Here is a 16,141-nt window from a genome sequence, read left to right as displayed (position 1 = left end):
TATGAACTGTAGGTACAGACAGAGATCTGTCAGAATTCAATGTTTTCAACATCTGCTACTAAGGTATCAAGTTTCTGCAAGAAGTGTTAACATCTTTCATTTCTTCTAACAGCCAATGTAACAGTTTATAACCGCATGTATACTTTATGTCTCCCCAGCCAGAGGATAAACAAGCCATGTCAATTCAGACAATATTGCATCTTGTTCACTTTGCTTCCCCAGCTTCTTGTACAATTCCTGGTACATGCAGTGGGCATTAATAGGCATTTGCTAAATAACTGAACAAGTGAAAATGCTTTTAAATAGGAAGGTACCAATTTCAGGTTTGAATTTAGCTAATTCACATCACCAGGCTTACCAGTTTGTGATCTATAGAATCCACTTTTGCCCTTTTGCAGTGTGGTACTTTTGCTTATATCCAGTCTTCTGGAACTTCGTCTGTTTGTCAGAATTCCTTAAGTCCTGCCAAGGAACACCTGCTCTTTCCAAGTGATTTTTTTTTTGAGAAAATCCTTTTCAGACAAAAACCTAAAATGTTAATTTTCCCTTCAGTGCTAGTCTTCAAAATTCCTTAAAATCTTATCACTCGGGGAAAACTACCTTTTAAAAATGAATTTCAAATCAAGACTAGGCTGAGAGGAGCAAAGCAATCTAGTACACTTATAAATGAAACCTCACCATGCTGCCCAGGCAGCGTTGTCCCAGGTGGCATCTTATTTTTTCATAAAAATTTACTGAGTAAAAAATGTTACTTTAGTAACATAAATGCAGAGAAAACAGGTGCCGCACGGAGCAGGGGGTTTGTCCAAATCAACCTTTTTGGCTCACTTTTTTGACAAAGAGCCCAGAAACCACAGTAATCAGTCCTGTAGTTCTCAACACCTTCGAGGGGGCAGGGAAATGAGGAGGAGGAGTGGTGGAAAAGGAACCAGGGAGAGGCAATGTGGCCAGAAGAACGGAACTGCTCTTCCGAGGGCGAGGGCACGGGTCCAGGCCGCGTCCCCAGGTTCAGCCCCTTCAAGCGGCCAGCTTATGTTGTCACCTTCGCCTTTTCAATTAAAAAAAAAAAAAAAAAAAAGACACGACACCTGGCCAGATCAGAGAGAATATTCGAAAAAGAAAGATATCCGGTCTCGTGAGAACTTCAGCACCCGACGGCGTCCGGGAACGCCTCCGAGGACCGCCTGTCCAACGGCCTCCCGCTCGCGAATGCCCCCGGGGGCCCGACGCCCGGCCGGGCTTCCCCTCGCGCTCCCGCTACCCACAAGCCACCGCGCCCCGCGCGCACGCGCAGCGGCGACGGCCGTCTCAGGAAGAGGAAAATGGAATAAACAACTCCGAGGAACCCGAGCGCGAGGGAGCGAGTGGAGGCAGAATTTAAAAATAAACCGGCCCCTCAGCTCTTCCCACCCGCTTGCCGCCGCCGCTCCCTCTCCCCCAGGCCCGCGCCCTCGAAGTCCCTATTTGGGCACCGCGAGCCCACCCCGTCGTCCCGCGCGGCCCCTTTAAGAAAAGAGAACGAGAGAGTGAGTGAGTGAGAGAGAATCCCAACTCTCCCCCTCCCCTCCCTCCTTCCTACCCCCTCCTCCCTCCCCTCTCCCCTCCCCCCTCTCCCCGGGCGGCTCCGGCTCCCGCAGCGGGACAGACCCGCCCGCTCGGGCTTTTATCCGGCACCGTCTTCCTTCCCTCCCCCGTCTATGGTGGCGGCGGCGGCGGCAGGCGAGGCTGCGGCGTTGCCATGAACAGTGGCGGCGGCCTCCCGCCCCCCTCGGCCGCCGCCTCCTCTTCCTCCTCCTCGCTGGCGGCGGCAGTGGCGGTGGTGGCCCCGCCGGGGGTCGGGGGTGTCCCCGGCGGGGCGGCGGGAGTGAAGCTCAAGTACTGCCGCTACTACGCCAAGGATAAGACTTGCTTCTATGGGGAGGAGTGTCAGTTCCTGCATGAGGACCCGGCCGCCGGGGCTGCCCCGGGCCTCGGCCTCCATAGCAACAGCGTCCCCCTGGCGCTGGCCGGCGCGCCGGTGGCCGGCTTTCCGCCCGGAGCCGTCCCAGGCGGGGGAGCCGGGCCGCCCCCGGGACCCAAGAAGCCGGACCTTGGGGCTCCGGGGCCCGCGGCCGCAACCGGTGGAGGAAGCGGCGGCGGGGGACTCGATGGACCGCGGCTGGCAAGTGAGTGCGGTCCGGGCGGGGTGCGGGGGAGGCCTGGGCCGGAGGACGCCCTGCGGCCGCCGCGAAGCGAGAAGCCAGCGCGGCCCGCGAGTTCACCTCCCTTCACCTCCCGGGGCGGTCGGAGAGGCCTAGGCCAGGCCCCAGCCCTCCTTCCTTCTTCCTGCTTCCCCTCCCCACTGGCTTGGGCGAGCCAGGGAGCCTGGGGAGGCTGGGTTCCCGGGAACGCGGGTGGGTGGACTGGGGTGATGGGAGTGGGGGCGGGGAAGGAGGGGGATGGGCGGTGGCGTGCGGAGTGCGAGAAAGGGGGTGTCGTTTCCGGGGGGGGTGTGTGGAAAGGGGCCGGGTTTGCGAGCACATGTGCTGTGCGTGCCCGTGTGGTGCGGTGTCTGCAGAGTTGGGGTTCCCCAGTGGGAAGGGAGTGTGTGTGTGAGTAGGGGACGCGAGGCGAGGGGCAGGCTCCAGGCTTGTTGGAGTAGCTTGAAAGAACGGAAAAAGTTTGTAGGAGGCTTGCAGGACCGAGGTTTCCAGGCAGGGAATGCTTTCTAGGGATCTGGAGGGAGTGGACTGCAGCTTTTCTGCTGTGCGCAGGTTTAATCGAGTGTCTAGTGTAGGAATTTCACAAGACTTTGCGTTTCAACATAGCTTTCTTGAAAGCTAGCGTCAGTTAACTGGGTGTCAGTCGGGATCCTGCCTTCCTCAACTTTGTACCAAGCAAACTCTTAACATTGTGCCTTGGAAGTGTTTCTTGTGCAGCGCACGTTTGTGTACGAGTGAGCACTTGGTGAGAATAGTTTAGGGCTGTTGATAGTTTGTACTTTTAAGGTTATTGTCTGTTGACTTGTAGCCTTTGAGTTGTGAAGTGGAGTTTGCTGTTATTCTAAGTGTAAGTGTAAGCTATATGTTGCGGAATGTTGCCTTTGAAAGCGTACTGTAGGTGCCAGAATTTCCCTTTTTGTTGCTAAGTATATTGTTTTCTAGGGGAGTCTGAATAGCTTTTAGATCCTGAATTAAATTGATAGGGAGAACGTTTTTGACTTTTTAAAAACTCTGTAAATAAACGTATGATGTTTAAGCACTTGTTCTCTGAACGTTCCCCTCCCCTTTTCTGGAGAATTTTATTTCTTTTGATTGTATTTCTTGTTTTATAGTGCTGGGGATCGAACTCAGGGCCTTGAACTTGCTAGGCAAGCGCTCCACCACCGGGCTATCTGCCCCACTCAATGGGCTTGACTTTAGTGTAGATATATTTGGTAGGGCTGATATGCTAATTTTATGTTAATTTTAGATACTTTATAAAAACGATTACTTCATTGATGGAATTTATCACTTTTGAGAGGCAGCTTTTCATTTTCAAGGTAAATTTTTGCTGGATACCTGTTCTATTTAATAAGCGATCTTTCTAAGGTTTTCTTATTAGATACAAAGGAGAGTAGAGTTTGCACATGAAAGATAGGAAAGAATATATATAAGCTGTGAAGATGGGAGTGAAGAAGGCAAGCACATTAGGTGGAGGACCAATTGGAGCAATGACTCAAACGTGGGACCATTCCATAGTTTAGAAAGGATCGTTGAAACACAGAATCTGGAGAGAACAGTTAGTACTGAGAAAACATTTTGAAATTAATACTTAGTCATTTAATAGTTATCTCATTTATATTTATTTATTTTGTAGAGTGGGTCTGAACTCAGGGCCTACACCTTTAGCCCTTTTTTGTGTTTAAAAAAAGTTTTTTTTTTTTTTGAGATAGCGTCTCTCAGAACTATTTGCTTGGGTTGGCTTCAAAGCTCAATCCTCCTCATCTCTGCCTCCTGAATAGCTAAGATTACAGATGTGAGCCACCTGGGCCCAGCTCAGTTATCCCATTTAAATAGCTCATTTACATATATGGTGTCTGTGGCTTTTGCTTTAATTTGATAGACTGATGCTTCTTGTTTCTACAGTAGGCTTCTTGGTATCTCTTGAGTGGGATAAAATTGCTTTATATCATGAGTGGCAAGTAAAGCTGCTTAGGAATCTGGGAAAAGAGTTATGTTGGAAATAGTTAAAACAGGCAGTAGATTCTAGTATTACTATTAGAAGAAATCTAAATTGTTTTAGTTGTTGATTTGATTTTGTAGCATCACTAAGGCAATTTTGCTTTTATTTTTTCTTAACTCTTTAAATGTAAATATGTACCATATTTCTTTAGCTGAGAGGCCATAAGCGGATCTGCTATCTAATAACTGAATGTGCCTGCAGAAATACCTTACTTGACCTCCATGGTATTTTGTATGTGCATATTATGTGTTTTAGACTTTTTATTGATGTACTTACATAAAATAAGACTTACTCCATTTTGTTATTCTAGAACAGAATATCATAGACTGGGTAATTTTTTTTTGTTTTTGGTGGGATTGGGGTTTGAACTCAGGGCTTTGCACTTGCAAAGCAGGTGCTTTACCGCTTGAGCCATCCCTCCAGTCCACTTTGGTTTCGGTTATTTTGGAGATGGGGGGCTCACAAACTATTTGCCTGGGCTGGCCTAGAACTGCAGTACTCCCAATCTCTACCTACCAGGTAGCTAGGATTACAGGTGTTAGCCACTGGAGCCTGGCTTAGACTGAGTAATTTATAAAGAAAAGAAATTTAGCCGGTGGAGTGGCTCAAGTGGTAGAGTGCCTGCCTAGGAAGCATGAGGCCCTGAGTTTAAACCCTAGTGCCACTCCCCCTCCCCCCCTCAAAGTTTTTGTTAAAAAATTTTAAAAAAAGGCTTTGTTAAGAAAAGAAATTTATTTCTCACCATTCTGGAGGCTGGAAAGTCCAATATCAAATACCAAGTTGCTGGCGTCATGAGAGGGCCTTTGTGCTGTGCCATCTATGGCAGAAGGGACAAGAGAGCAAGAAGGTGCCCAAACTTGCTTTTATAATAAGCCCATCCTTGAGTTAACTAATCCAGTCCCTTAGTAACAACAGTAATCCATTCATGAAAGCAGAGCCCTTCTGAATTAACCACTTCTTATTGGGCCTTAGTTCCCACGTGCTGATTTGTGGATTAAATTTTGAACACATGAACTTTTGGGGACAAATTCAAGTGTTCTGCCCCTGGGCCCCCAAGTTCATGTCCTTTTCACAATACAAAATTCATTCATTACATTTCAGTAATCACAAGTTTTAACTGATGCCAGTATCAACTTAAAAGTCCTAAGTCCAGAGTCTTACCTAAATCAGATACAGGTGAAATTCAAAGATGAGGTAAATTCATCTTTAGTTGCCCCCTTCTGTCTCCCCTCCCCAGCACGGAATTAACAAATTACATGCTTCCAAAATAACAATGATGGAACAGGTATAGGATAGACATTCTCAAAGGGGTAACTTGTCCCAAGTAAGTTTATAAGCTGACAGGGGAAATTAAGTCTTAAAGCTGGATAGTAAGCTCCTTCGACTCCTGGGCCCACACCTTTGGCTTTGCTGGGCTAGTCTATCCAGCATCTGTCACTGGTTGGATTCTCTTGTCTGCTGCTTTCCCAGGCTGGAGTTATGGTGTTGGGATGGTCTGCTAGGCATTATCCTAGTGGAGTCTGTCTCACCACCTGTCAATGCCAGGGCCCCCATGCTGTCCACGACATCCTTTGAAATCTAGGTGGAGACCACCATGGCTCCACTGCTCTTGCATTCTGTGTGCCTACAGAGTCAATACCATGGGGATGCCACCAAGTTTTACAGCCTGTACCTTCTGGAGTGGTGGCTTATACTACATCTGGGTCCACTTGAGCTGCAGCTACTGGGAGCTGGCAACAGTGCTGAGGTGATTCTTGGCAGCACGCTGGTTGAGGGTACTGGCCAGGTCCTCAGAACCATACTGCTCTCCTAGAGCTCTAGGCCTGTGGGAGAGGCAGTCTCAAAGATCTCTGAAATGGTCACATGCCCATGGCTCATGCCTGTAACCATAGCTACTTGGGAGGCTGAACTCAAGAGGATAACGGTTGGAGGTCAGCCTGGGCAAATGTTTACAAGACCCCCATCTCCAAAATAACCAAAGCAAAATGAACAACCAAGTCACTCTCATCTTCTTGATCCTTTTTATCTGTAGTAATTCTCAACAAAGGTTAGCGTGCCATATTGTTAAGAGGTTTGCACTCCTAAACATCTCTTTTTACATTTTACATGATTGGGCTGTAAATTTTCCAAATCTTTTTGTTCTGGTTCTCTTAGTTGTAAGTTCTGCCTTTATAATCTTTTCTTTCTTCTCAAAACTTACTGTATGAAGTTAAAAAGTAGTCATGTAGCTCCTTTAACATTTTGTTTAGAAATTTCTTTTGGCACAGATTCTCTAGTTCATCATTTTTAAGCTTCATTTTCCATAAAGTCATCAAACATGGACACAATTCAGCCAAAATCTTTGTGACTTTGTAACAGGATGGCCTCTACTACAATTTCCAATACCTTATTCCTCTTTTCTACCTGAGATCTCATCAGAATTACCCTTACTCTGTTTCTACTTAGCATTCTGATCATGACCACTTAAATCATCTCTTAAGAAAATCCTTACAGCTATTTTCTTCTGGGCTCTCATTGGAATTGTCCTTGATGCAATGTTTACAACAATACAAACTTTTCTAACATTCACTTCAGAATTGTTCCAGCCCCGACCTATTTCTACTTCCAAAGCTTCTTCCGTGTTTTCAGGTGTATCTTCTAGCAACAGTTCCATTTCTCAGTACCAGTTATCTGGTTGCTGTATGTTTGCATTGCTGTAAAAGAGTACCACAGAACCAGTACTTTATAAAATGAAATTTATTTTCACTGTTCTTTATGCTGGGAAGTCCAATATCAAGGTGCCAGCATCTAATGGGGGCCTTTGTGCTGTGTTACAGAAAATGGAAGGCAAGAGAGCAAGCAGAGCTGAACTTGCTTTTTTAAATAAGCCCACTCTGGCAATAAGTAACCCACTCTCACGATAATGATATTAATCACAAGGACTCTGCCTTCATGAACTAATCACCTCTTACTAGACCCTACCTCCTACCACTGTTGCATTGTGGATTGTTTCTGACACATGAACTTTAGGAATCACATTAAAACCATAGCCCATACAAATGTACAAGTCAGAAGTTCTTGGAATTTTCACAAGATAACACATACTATATAAAAACAGCACCCACATCAAGAACAGTTAGTATCCCCCAGAGCCCTACTTTTGCCTTCTCCCAGTTATTACACTTTACCAAAAGTAACTACTAGGCTGACTTCTAACATTACAGACTAAGTTTGTATTCCTTTTTTTTTTTGTAATTTTTGAACCTTATAGCAATGGAATAATGTATGTGTTCTTTTTTTGGGGGGTGGGGTGGGGTGGGACTAGGGTTTGAATTTAGGGCTTTGAGTTTGCAAAGGAGGCACTCTACAGCTTGAGCCACACCTGCAGTCCTAGTATGTGTTCTAGTGGACTTCTTTTGATACATTTGTGATGTTGTGTAGGAACAGTCATTTCTGAATAGTGAATTGTATGACTATATCACATTTTATCTTCACATTGTAACTTGGTTAGCATTTGGATTGTTTTCATTTTTTGTGTTGCTAGGGTTTGAACTCCAGGTCTACACCTTGAGCCACTCCACCAGCCCTTTTTTGTGAAGTGTTTTTTTTTTTTTTGTGGTAGAGTCTCATGAGCCATCATCATCTGTCTTAAAATTACAGCCATCTGAGGGCTAAAATTTATGGTATTGTATTTTTAATATCTGTGTTTTTTCAGTTTTAATTGAGTTACTTGATGACAACAGCAATAAGTATCAAAAGATTTAATAAAGAAATACAGAGTTCTGTTTTTTTTCTTTTCTTTTTTTTTTTTTTTTTTTTGCGGGACTGTGGTTTGAACTTTCATGCTTGCTAGGCAGGTTCTCTAACACTTGTGCCACTCTGCCAGCCCTTTCTTGTGTTGGGTATTTTTGAGATAGGGTCTCAGAACTATTTACCCAGGCTGACTTCAAACTTCCATTTTCCTGATCTCTGCCTCCCTAGTAGCTAGGATTGCAATGTGAGCCCCTGGTGCCCAGCTGGGTTGTTTTGTTTGTTTGTTTTAAAGGAAACTTGTCAATGGGATTGCTTTCCCTTTTACTATGCTCTCTAACTGGGTGATTTTTATTATCGGCATTTGAGTTTTTGACTCTTGCTTTAGTACTTCCCATTTGCAGAATTGTTTTGTTAGTGTTTCAGATAGAATTTTAAAATATCTTGGAATTAACTCCACAACAAAAATTTATCATTATTTTGCAAGCATTAGAAAACTGAACCGCAAAGGTTTTTTTCTTAGTACACTTACTTACAATGATGTTTCAACTTTGTAAGGAAATTTATGCTGTTACTTGTTGCTTGCTTACTTTACTTTTTGTTACTTGCTCTTTACATATAGCATATTACAATTTTTTTTTAAAACTACATTTCTTCTGTTGACCTGGTAATATGATAGCAAATAGGTTGTTCTGGCACTCAAGATTGTTGTTTATGCCATATTTAAATTTTTTTTTGACATTCCATATTTCTGTCAACCTTGAGGTTTTTGTTTTTGACTATATTGGGGTTTGAACTGAGGGCCTTGAGCTTGCTAGGCAGTCATTCTTCCATGTAAGCCACACTTAGATTTGAGAATTTCTAAGGTTTAATTGTGATTTGTGTTGAACTGAATTATTAGTTTGTGACATTTTATTGGTGGAATTCTAATATTTTTAGCTACCTATATTTTCAACTACCTAGAACAATTGACTTTAATCTTTAAGGTACTCAATTTTTAGCAGCTAAAATACTATGTTAATATATACTTATTTATTTTTGTGGAACTGGGATTTGAACTCAGGGCTTCAGGCTTGCAAAGCAGGTACTTTACTGCTTGAGCCACACCTCTGGTCCCTATGTCAATATTTATATTTTATGTAAGTGACTTTATTTGAAACCCAGTAGATGGGTTTATTTTACCAAAGACATATCTCAGATGGAATCCTGGTTCCTTTGCTTACTAGTTTTGTGACCTTGGTCTGGCATATTTTAATCTTTAAACCTCAGTTTTTCTCATCCTAAAAGTGCAAATTAGGGCTGTAGTGGTAGAGTAGTACTTGTGTGTTTAGCATACTTGAGGCCCTGGGTTTAAGTTCCCTTCCCCAAAACAAAATACAAAATATCCGGAAATGACAGTAGCATCTATTTTAGAGTTGTTATGAAAGTTGCATGAGACACCATTAGGCATTACCTAGCACATAGTTTTAGTCTAAGTTGCTGTTGCTATTGAATATTACTGTGTTAACATTCTCCCCCAAATTTTTGAGAGCATGTATTTAAGATTGGTAAAATAGCTACAGATTGGGTTGAGTTGGGGGCACATGCTTATAATTCTAGCACTTGGGAGGTGGAAGCTGGAGGATCTCGAGTTTGAGGTTATTCTAGGCTACATAGTGTATTCTAGGACAACCTGTCTCAAACAAAAAAGCTACAAATTGAGTTGTGGTTGTCTAAGTGGAAGAGAATAAGGCTATGGATAATATATTAGTATATTATATTATATACTAATTATAATTATATATAATTATATTAGTATATGGATAATAATTATTAGTATATGGATATACTAACTTTGGACAAAACTGGTTTTGTATATACTTATCATCCCACAAATCCTTATCAATTTACAGGAAGGTGAGTACTGAGATTTTGTCATTAGTATAGCTGGTCTAGGGTTAAACATTTTTTGTGCGTAATATACAAAATATATAACATCCATTTCAGTCATACAATGTCATGCTTGCAGGATGGCAAACTCTGATCTAGATGATAGAAATAATAGTAACAAAAACAAAATTCTGTTCAAATGATGTTTACAGGTTTTTTTCTTTTTTCTTTTTTTTTTTTTTTTGGTTGCTTCCTGTGATTTGAACTCCAGGCCTCATGCTTGCTTGGCAGGTGCTCTACCACTAAGCCATTCCGCCAGGACTTTTTGTGTTGGATATTTTTGAGATAGGGTCTCTGGAACTATTTGCCCCAGCTACCCTCAAACTTCGATCCTCCTGATCTCTGCCTCCCTAGAAGCTAGAATTACAGGTGTGAGCCATCAGCACCTAGCTGGTGTTTACTTTCTCATGGGGGAACACATGTAAAAGATACCAGCAGGTCTTAATAAGTTTTATGAGGAAGCATCAAAGAGGGATATACTAACACAAGTCTTAAGTAAGATGCAGGAACTGGATGAAACACTTTTATCTATGAAAGTGCATTTAATGACTCTCCAGGTTTGCCAAACATTTTCCTGTTATATGCCCTTTTGTAGAATGCCCCGCCTCCACTGCTTTTTTTTTTTTTTTTGGATGGAGAGGACATTTACTATTTAGTCTTTCCCACATTTTAAAATTAACTTTCTATTTTGAGATAATTATAGTCATATACAATTGTATCAAATAATACAGTAATTCCCCCAACTTCACTCAGTGGTAACCTGTTCCATAATTACAGTATAATATCACAACTGGCATTGATTGCTACAACCCACCTATCTGATTCACATTTTCCCAGTCTTTTTAGCACTTGTGCATGTGAATTTTATCACATGTAGGTTTGTGTCTCTACTAAAGCAGAATGTTCAGTTTGCCTTTTTATAACCTGCTTTCCCTCCTAAGCCCTGGCAGTCATTAATTTTTTTCTCCATTTCTATAATTTTGTCACTTCAGGAATGTCCTATGAATGGAATTACATAGTATGTAACCCTTTGGGTTTACTTATTGCTAAATACCAGCATAGTTTCCTTAAGATTCAGCCAAGTTGTGTGTACCAAGGGTTCTTTTTGAGCCAGGTGCTGGTGGCTGCTGCCTGTGATTCTAGCTACATGGGAGGATCACAGTTTGAAGCCAGCCCAGGCAAATAGTTCTTGAGACCCCCTCCCCCCCCATCTTCGAAATAATAAGAGCAAAATGAACTGGAGCTGTGGCTCAATCAGTTGAATGCCTGCTTTACAAGTGAAAGACCCTGAGTCCAAACCGCAGTTCCCCCCCCCCAGAAAAAAAGTTCCTTTTGATTGCTGAGTTTTTTCTTTTTCTCTTTTTAACTTTGAAAATTTATATCCATCCAAATTTTGTAGCAGCATTTTAAAAACATGCTTTTTCTATAGACATGTACCTAGGAATGATATTTTAAAAATTTGTGGTAGGATTTTAAGGAGCATCATTGACATTTGAATATTTGTTTACTTATCTATTTGTTTTAGGGTTAGTTTTCATTCTTTTAGTTTAGATAACCTCTGGCCAGGTTGGGAATTATATGTGCCTGCATATCCTAGGCAAGCAGTATACCACTGAACCACATCCACAGACAGCCCTTAGTTTAATTTTTAAATGATAAAAGTCATGTTTTTTTTTTTTCCTGGTAAAAATTTCCATTGGAACAGAACTTTATAAAGTCGAAGTAAACCAGTCTATCTTATTGCCCAGGGTTAATTATTAGTAGTTTGTGTGTGTGTGTGTGTGTATGCACATGCATGTGTTTTGGGCCTTTTCTATACATATGTGTTATATGCATGTTATCTAGTATGTATATTTACCTATGCATTCTATGCATATAATTATTATGATTAGCTTAGGATGCGATGACAAAATATCATAGACTGGGTAGCTTATGACAGTAACTTATTTTCTCAGTTGTATTAGGCTAGAAGTTCCAAATGGAGGTGCTGGCTGATTGGCTCTTGCTTTCTTCATGGCTTGCAGACCCATACTGTCTTTCTTCTGCTATGAATGCTGCTATTTTTTATTTTTATTATAAGGACACCAATGCTATTGGGTTAGAGCCCCGTCCTTACGACTTCATTTAACTTTTATTACCTGTTAAAGACCTTTTCTCCAAATGTAGCCACATTGAGGTTAGCGCTTTACCTAGAAATTTTGGAGAAACACAGTTCAATTTATACCATACATGTGCATGTGCACATATGCACACTCAAAATTTTTCACATATTAACTTACTTTATATACTGCTTGTAAAGCTGTTTAGTGAACCAAAATGGAATATGAGAGAATATCTGTTTTATGAGTTGTTGTCTTATACTTGGTAGCATCTAGTTTTTTTTTTTTTTTAAATCCTTTTAGTATTTAGGAATTAGTACTGGACTCAGGGTTCAGAGATTTTGATTTTAGTACTGTCTCTTACAAAGTAACTTTGTGGCCTTAGGTTAGTCATTTGGGTGATTAGAGTATGAAGTACCTGACCTCCAAAATTCTTTGAGGTCTAAACTACTTATGTGTTTTTAAGATGGTAATATTCTAGAAAACACTGCTTCATGTATAGTCTTTAGAATTCCTTCCTTCTTCCTCCCCAACAACTTTCAGAAACACTCGCCACTCAGCAGATTACTTTCAGTATATAGGTAAAGGTATGTTGTCTCATTAATTTTGTCTGAGTTAATTCATATATAGATAATAATGATCCTCCTCTTAAAGCTTTTTTTGGACTTTACTGGGAATTGAACCCAGGGTCACATGATGACTAGGCAAGGCTCTCCCACTTGCGCTATCCCCTCAGCCCTTTTCTTTTTGCTGTGTTTTTGAGATAGGGTATCCCTAACTTTGCTGAATTTGGCCCCAGACTTGCAATCATGTGCTTCCATCTTCTGAGTTGCTAGGATACACTTCTCCCTTTCTTGATACTTATTTTGAATGTTTTTCTTTAAAAGTATTGTCCCTACTTTCTAAAGCTATCTATTTGTTGTATCTTTAAAGTGAAAAATCCAGCTTTTGCAAAAGCAGGAATAATATTTTAGGAATTAAAAATGTAATACATGCACAAGTTAAAAATATAGATAGCAGAAAAGGGTACAGAGTGGAAATAGTCTTCTGCTACTAAATTTTCTACTCCCTTTTTTCCAAAAGACAGTGATTCTTTCTAGTTTATTTTGTATACATTTAAAAATATTTTTTACTTATATACCATTTATGTGTTTATATTTCCCTTGCTTCAACACATATTGACACATGTAAATGCTGAGTATACATATGGAAGCCTAATGCACTTTGAATTTTCTAACTTAATTGCTAATGTATATTTTGTTTCACATCCACATGTAGAAATCTACCTTAATTCCTTTTCACAGCTGTAAAATATTCCATTGTATGTTTGTATTATCAGGTTTGTTATGATGGGCATTTGAGTCTTACATAGCTTTATTGCTTTTATTTTGTTTTTGCATTGCTGGTTATTGTACCTAGGATCTTGTGTGCACTAAGCATGTGCTCTGTCCTTAAGGTACACTCCTAGACTAGGAATTTTTAAATTCCGCAAGTGATCTTTTGTGGATTATATAGCAGCAACAGATCAGCCATCTCTAAAGATGAGTCTCCTTGACAATGATGGGATAAGGAATCTTCTCCTTATAGCCAGGTCTTCGAAAAATTAGTAAGGAAGCATATAAAGATTTTTTTTGGGGGGGTGGTTACTGGGGATTGAACTCAAGGCCTTGCACTTGTGCTGTCCTACTTGAGCCATGCCCCCATCCTTTTGCTTTTAGTTTCTTCCCTTCCTTTCTTTTCTGGTACTAGATTTGAACTCAGGGCCTACACCTTGAGCCACTTCATCACCCTTTTTTGTGAAAGATTTTTTTCAAGATAGGGTCTCATGAAGTGTTTGCCCAGGCTGGTTTTCAAACCATGATCCTCCTGATCTCTACCTCCTGAGAAGTTAGGATTAAAAGCATGAGCCACCAGGGCCCAGCTGCTTTTAGTTTCTTTATAAATAGTGTCTGATGCTTTTGCCTAAGCTGGCCTGGGGATATCACTCTCCTACTTCCACTTCCCAAATATAGCTGGGATTACAGGTGTGAACAACCATACTCTGATTATTCTTGAGATAGGGTCTTGCTGACTTTTGCCCTGCCAGCTTGAACTGCTATCCTGTTAGCTTCACCTCTTGAGTTAGCTGGGATTACAGGCATGAGCCACCATATTTGACCATAGAAAAATTTTAATAATGTCTTCAGATATATATTTATAGAAAGAGTTAATGTATACTGATAACATCTTTGAAAAACTTAGTTTATGGCAAGGATTCAGCTTAATGTAATTTGGGCTAATAAATGGAGATTCATTCATTTATTTAAGTAGTTAATAAACATTTATTGAGTGCTTACTCTGTTAGATACTACTTTAATTTCTTAGGATATGTTAGTGAATGTTAGTGAAAATAGATGAAAGATCCTTTTCTTTAGGAATTTTACATCTTAATGGGTAAGGCAGATAATTTTTATATACATAGCTCCAGTAATTTTATCTGTATTGGAAGTGACAATTCTCCTTAAAAGGTAGAAGAATAGAGTTACAAGGCAGTAACTCTAAGAGAGGGGTTGTCACAGAACTAAATATGGAGATTAAGGTAAACCTTGCTGGTTGATGGTGCTATTTGAGCATAAGCTAGAAGGAAAGCAAGACCAGTTATTAGGGCAGAGATGATCTCAAGCAGAGGGCAGAGCTGGAGCAAAGGTCTTAGAGATGGAGAATGCTTGGCACATTAGAAGGTTATTAAGGCTGACGTTTAGGGAGAAAGAAGGAGTTAAGACTTTTGCCTTTATTTTTGAGTCAGTGTGAGTGATATGATCTGACTTAGGTTTTACAAGTGTTCTCTGTAAGAGAAGACTGAAGAGAATTTAGGAAGTTGTTTGCAATAGCCAGAGGTGATGATGGCTTGTGCAGGATATAGCAATGGAAATTTCAGAAATTGGTCAGATTGCAGATATATTTTAATTTATTTCTTTCTTTTTTTTTTTGTGGTTCTGAGAATCGAACCCAGGGCCTCATCCGTGCCAGGCAAACACTAAACCACTGAACTACATCCCCAGCCCTGCAGATATGTTTTGGATAGAACCAGTATAATTTCTGGCTAGATTAGAGTGTCAAGAGAAGAATCAAAGAATTGGTTTCAAGGAAGTGGAAGGATAGAGTGCATCAGCTAAGGTGGGGAAGGCTGCAGACAGCAGACGTGGAAGAGAAGGTGAGGAGTATGCTTTTGAGATTGGTCTTAGACATTCAAGTAGAGATTTCAAGGAGATTGGATAAAGTCTGGAGTTCTTGAGAGAGATTGGGACTAAAGATTGAAACTTCAGGTCAGTGTTAACATGGCATTTAAGGCCATGACCTGAATGAGATCACCAAGGAATATGGCTTCTATAAGAAATTTGAAGTGAGGTGCTGGTGGCTCATACCTGTAATCCTAGCTTTTTGGGAGGCAGAGATCAGGAGGATCATGGCAGACGGCTCAAGTGGTAGATTACTTGCCTAGCAAATATGAGGAACTTAGTTCAAATTCCAGTTCTGCCAAAAAAAAAAAAATTTTTTCCCCCCTTCTCTGAGAAAGCAGGGATACATAAAATAACATTTGGGTATTTGTGTGCCAGGCATAATCATAAAGTGTAATATATATATGTATATGTATATATATGTTTATGTGTGTATATATATGTATATGTGTATATATATGTAGGTATTGTAATAATATATAATACTTATAACTGTTTCACAAGGTAGGTACTGTTTTCATTTGGCATTTAAAGCTACCAATTAAAGACTTAATTCTTTACAGTCACATACATAGTGGTAGAGAGAGGATTTATCAAGTCTATTTTACTTCAAAGCCTCTGTTCTTTCTACAGTAGTGAGAACAGAATGTAAGCCCTACTTGTTCTGATAAAGTATATCCTATTAGATTTAAGTCCTTATCTGAGAGTTGCATCCAGTCTTTGCTATATTATTCTAATTAGCCACTCTTAGGTCAGTGTAGAACTAAAGATAAAAGCCCCATTTAAAAAGATGATAGCCCTTCCGAAGTGTTTGGAAATTTAAGAAGAAATAAAATGGCCAATAGACATTATATAGTCAGCTTTCTCAAGTTATAATGAAATACTTGAGATAGTCAGCTTATGAAGAGATTTATTTTGGCTGATAATTTTACAGTTTCCAGTCTAGGATCAGTTGTCCACAAG

The 16,141-nt window shown here is 40.7% G+C and overlaps 2 protein-coding genes across 6 annotated transcripts in view; one reads left to right on the top strand and one right to left on the bottom strand.

Annotated features, from left to right (window-relative positions):
• Flt3 (fms related receptor tyrosine kinase 3) overlaps window positions 1-1,262 on the bottom strand; it is a 125,403-nt gene extending 124,141 nt beyond the window's left edge. The window contains exon 1 of the mRNA XM_074043636.1: window positions 359-1,262. The gene's annotated coding sequence lies outside the window, so the exon portion shown is untranslated. The remainder of the gene's footprint in view (window positions 1-358) is intronic.
• A 343-nt stretch (window positions 1,263-1,605) lies between these two features.
• Window positions 1,606-16,141, top strand: part of Pan3 (poly(A) specific ribonuclease subunit PAN3) — a 132,166-nt gene continuing 117,630 nt past the window's right edge. For 2 of the 5 annotated variants that reach the window (XM_074043639.1, XM_074043640.1), the window contains exon 1: window positions 1,606-2,165. In XM_074043639.1, coding sequence (XP_073899740.1) covers window positions 1,739-2,165 — 427 coding nt within the window. In that variant the 5' untranslated portion in view covers window positions 1,606-1,738. The remainder of the gene's footprint in view (window positions 2,166-16,141) is intronic. The other 3 variants (XM_020176805.2, XM_020176803.2, XM_020176802.2) reach the window with 3 other exon arrangements.

The sequence above is a fragment of the Castor canadensis genome, chromosome 10 (assembly GCF_047511655.1).
Source record: "Castor canadensis chromosome 10, mCasCan1.hap1v2, whole genome shotgun sequence".
Lineage (NCBI taxonomy): Eukaryota > Metazoa > Chordata > Mammalia > Rodentia > Castoridae > Castor > Castor canadensis.
Note: the sequence above shows the minus strand (reverse complement) of the source record. Positions and strands in the feature narration are given on the sequence as shown.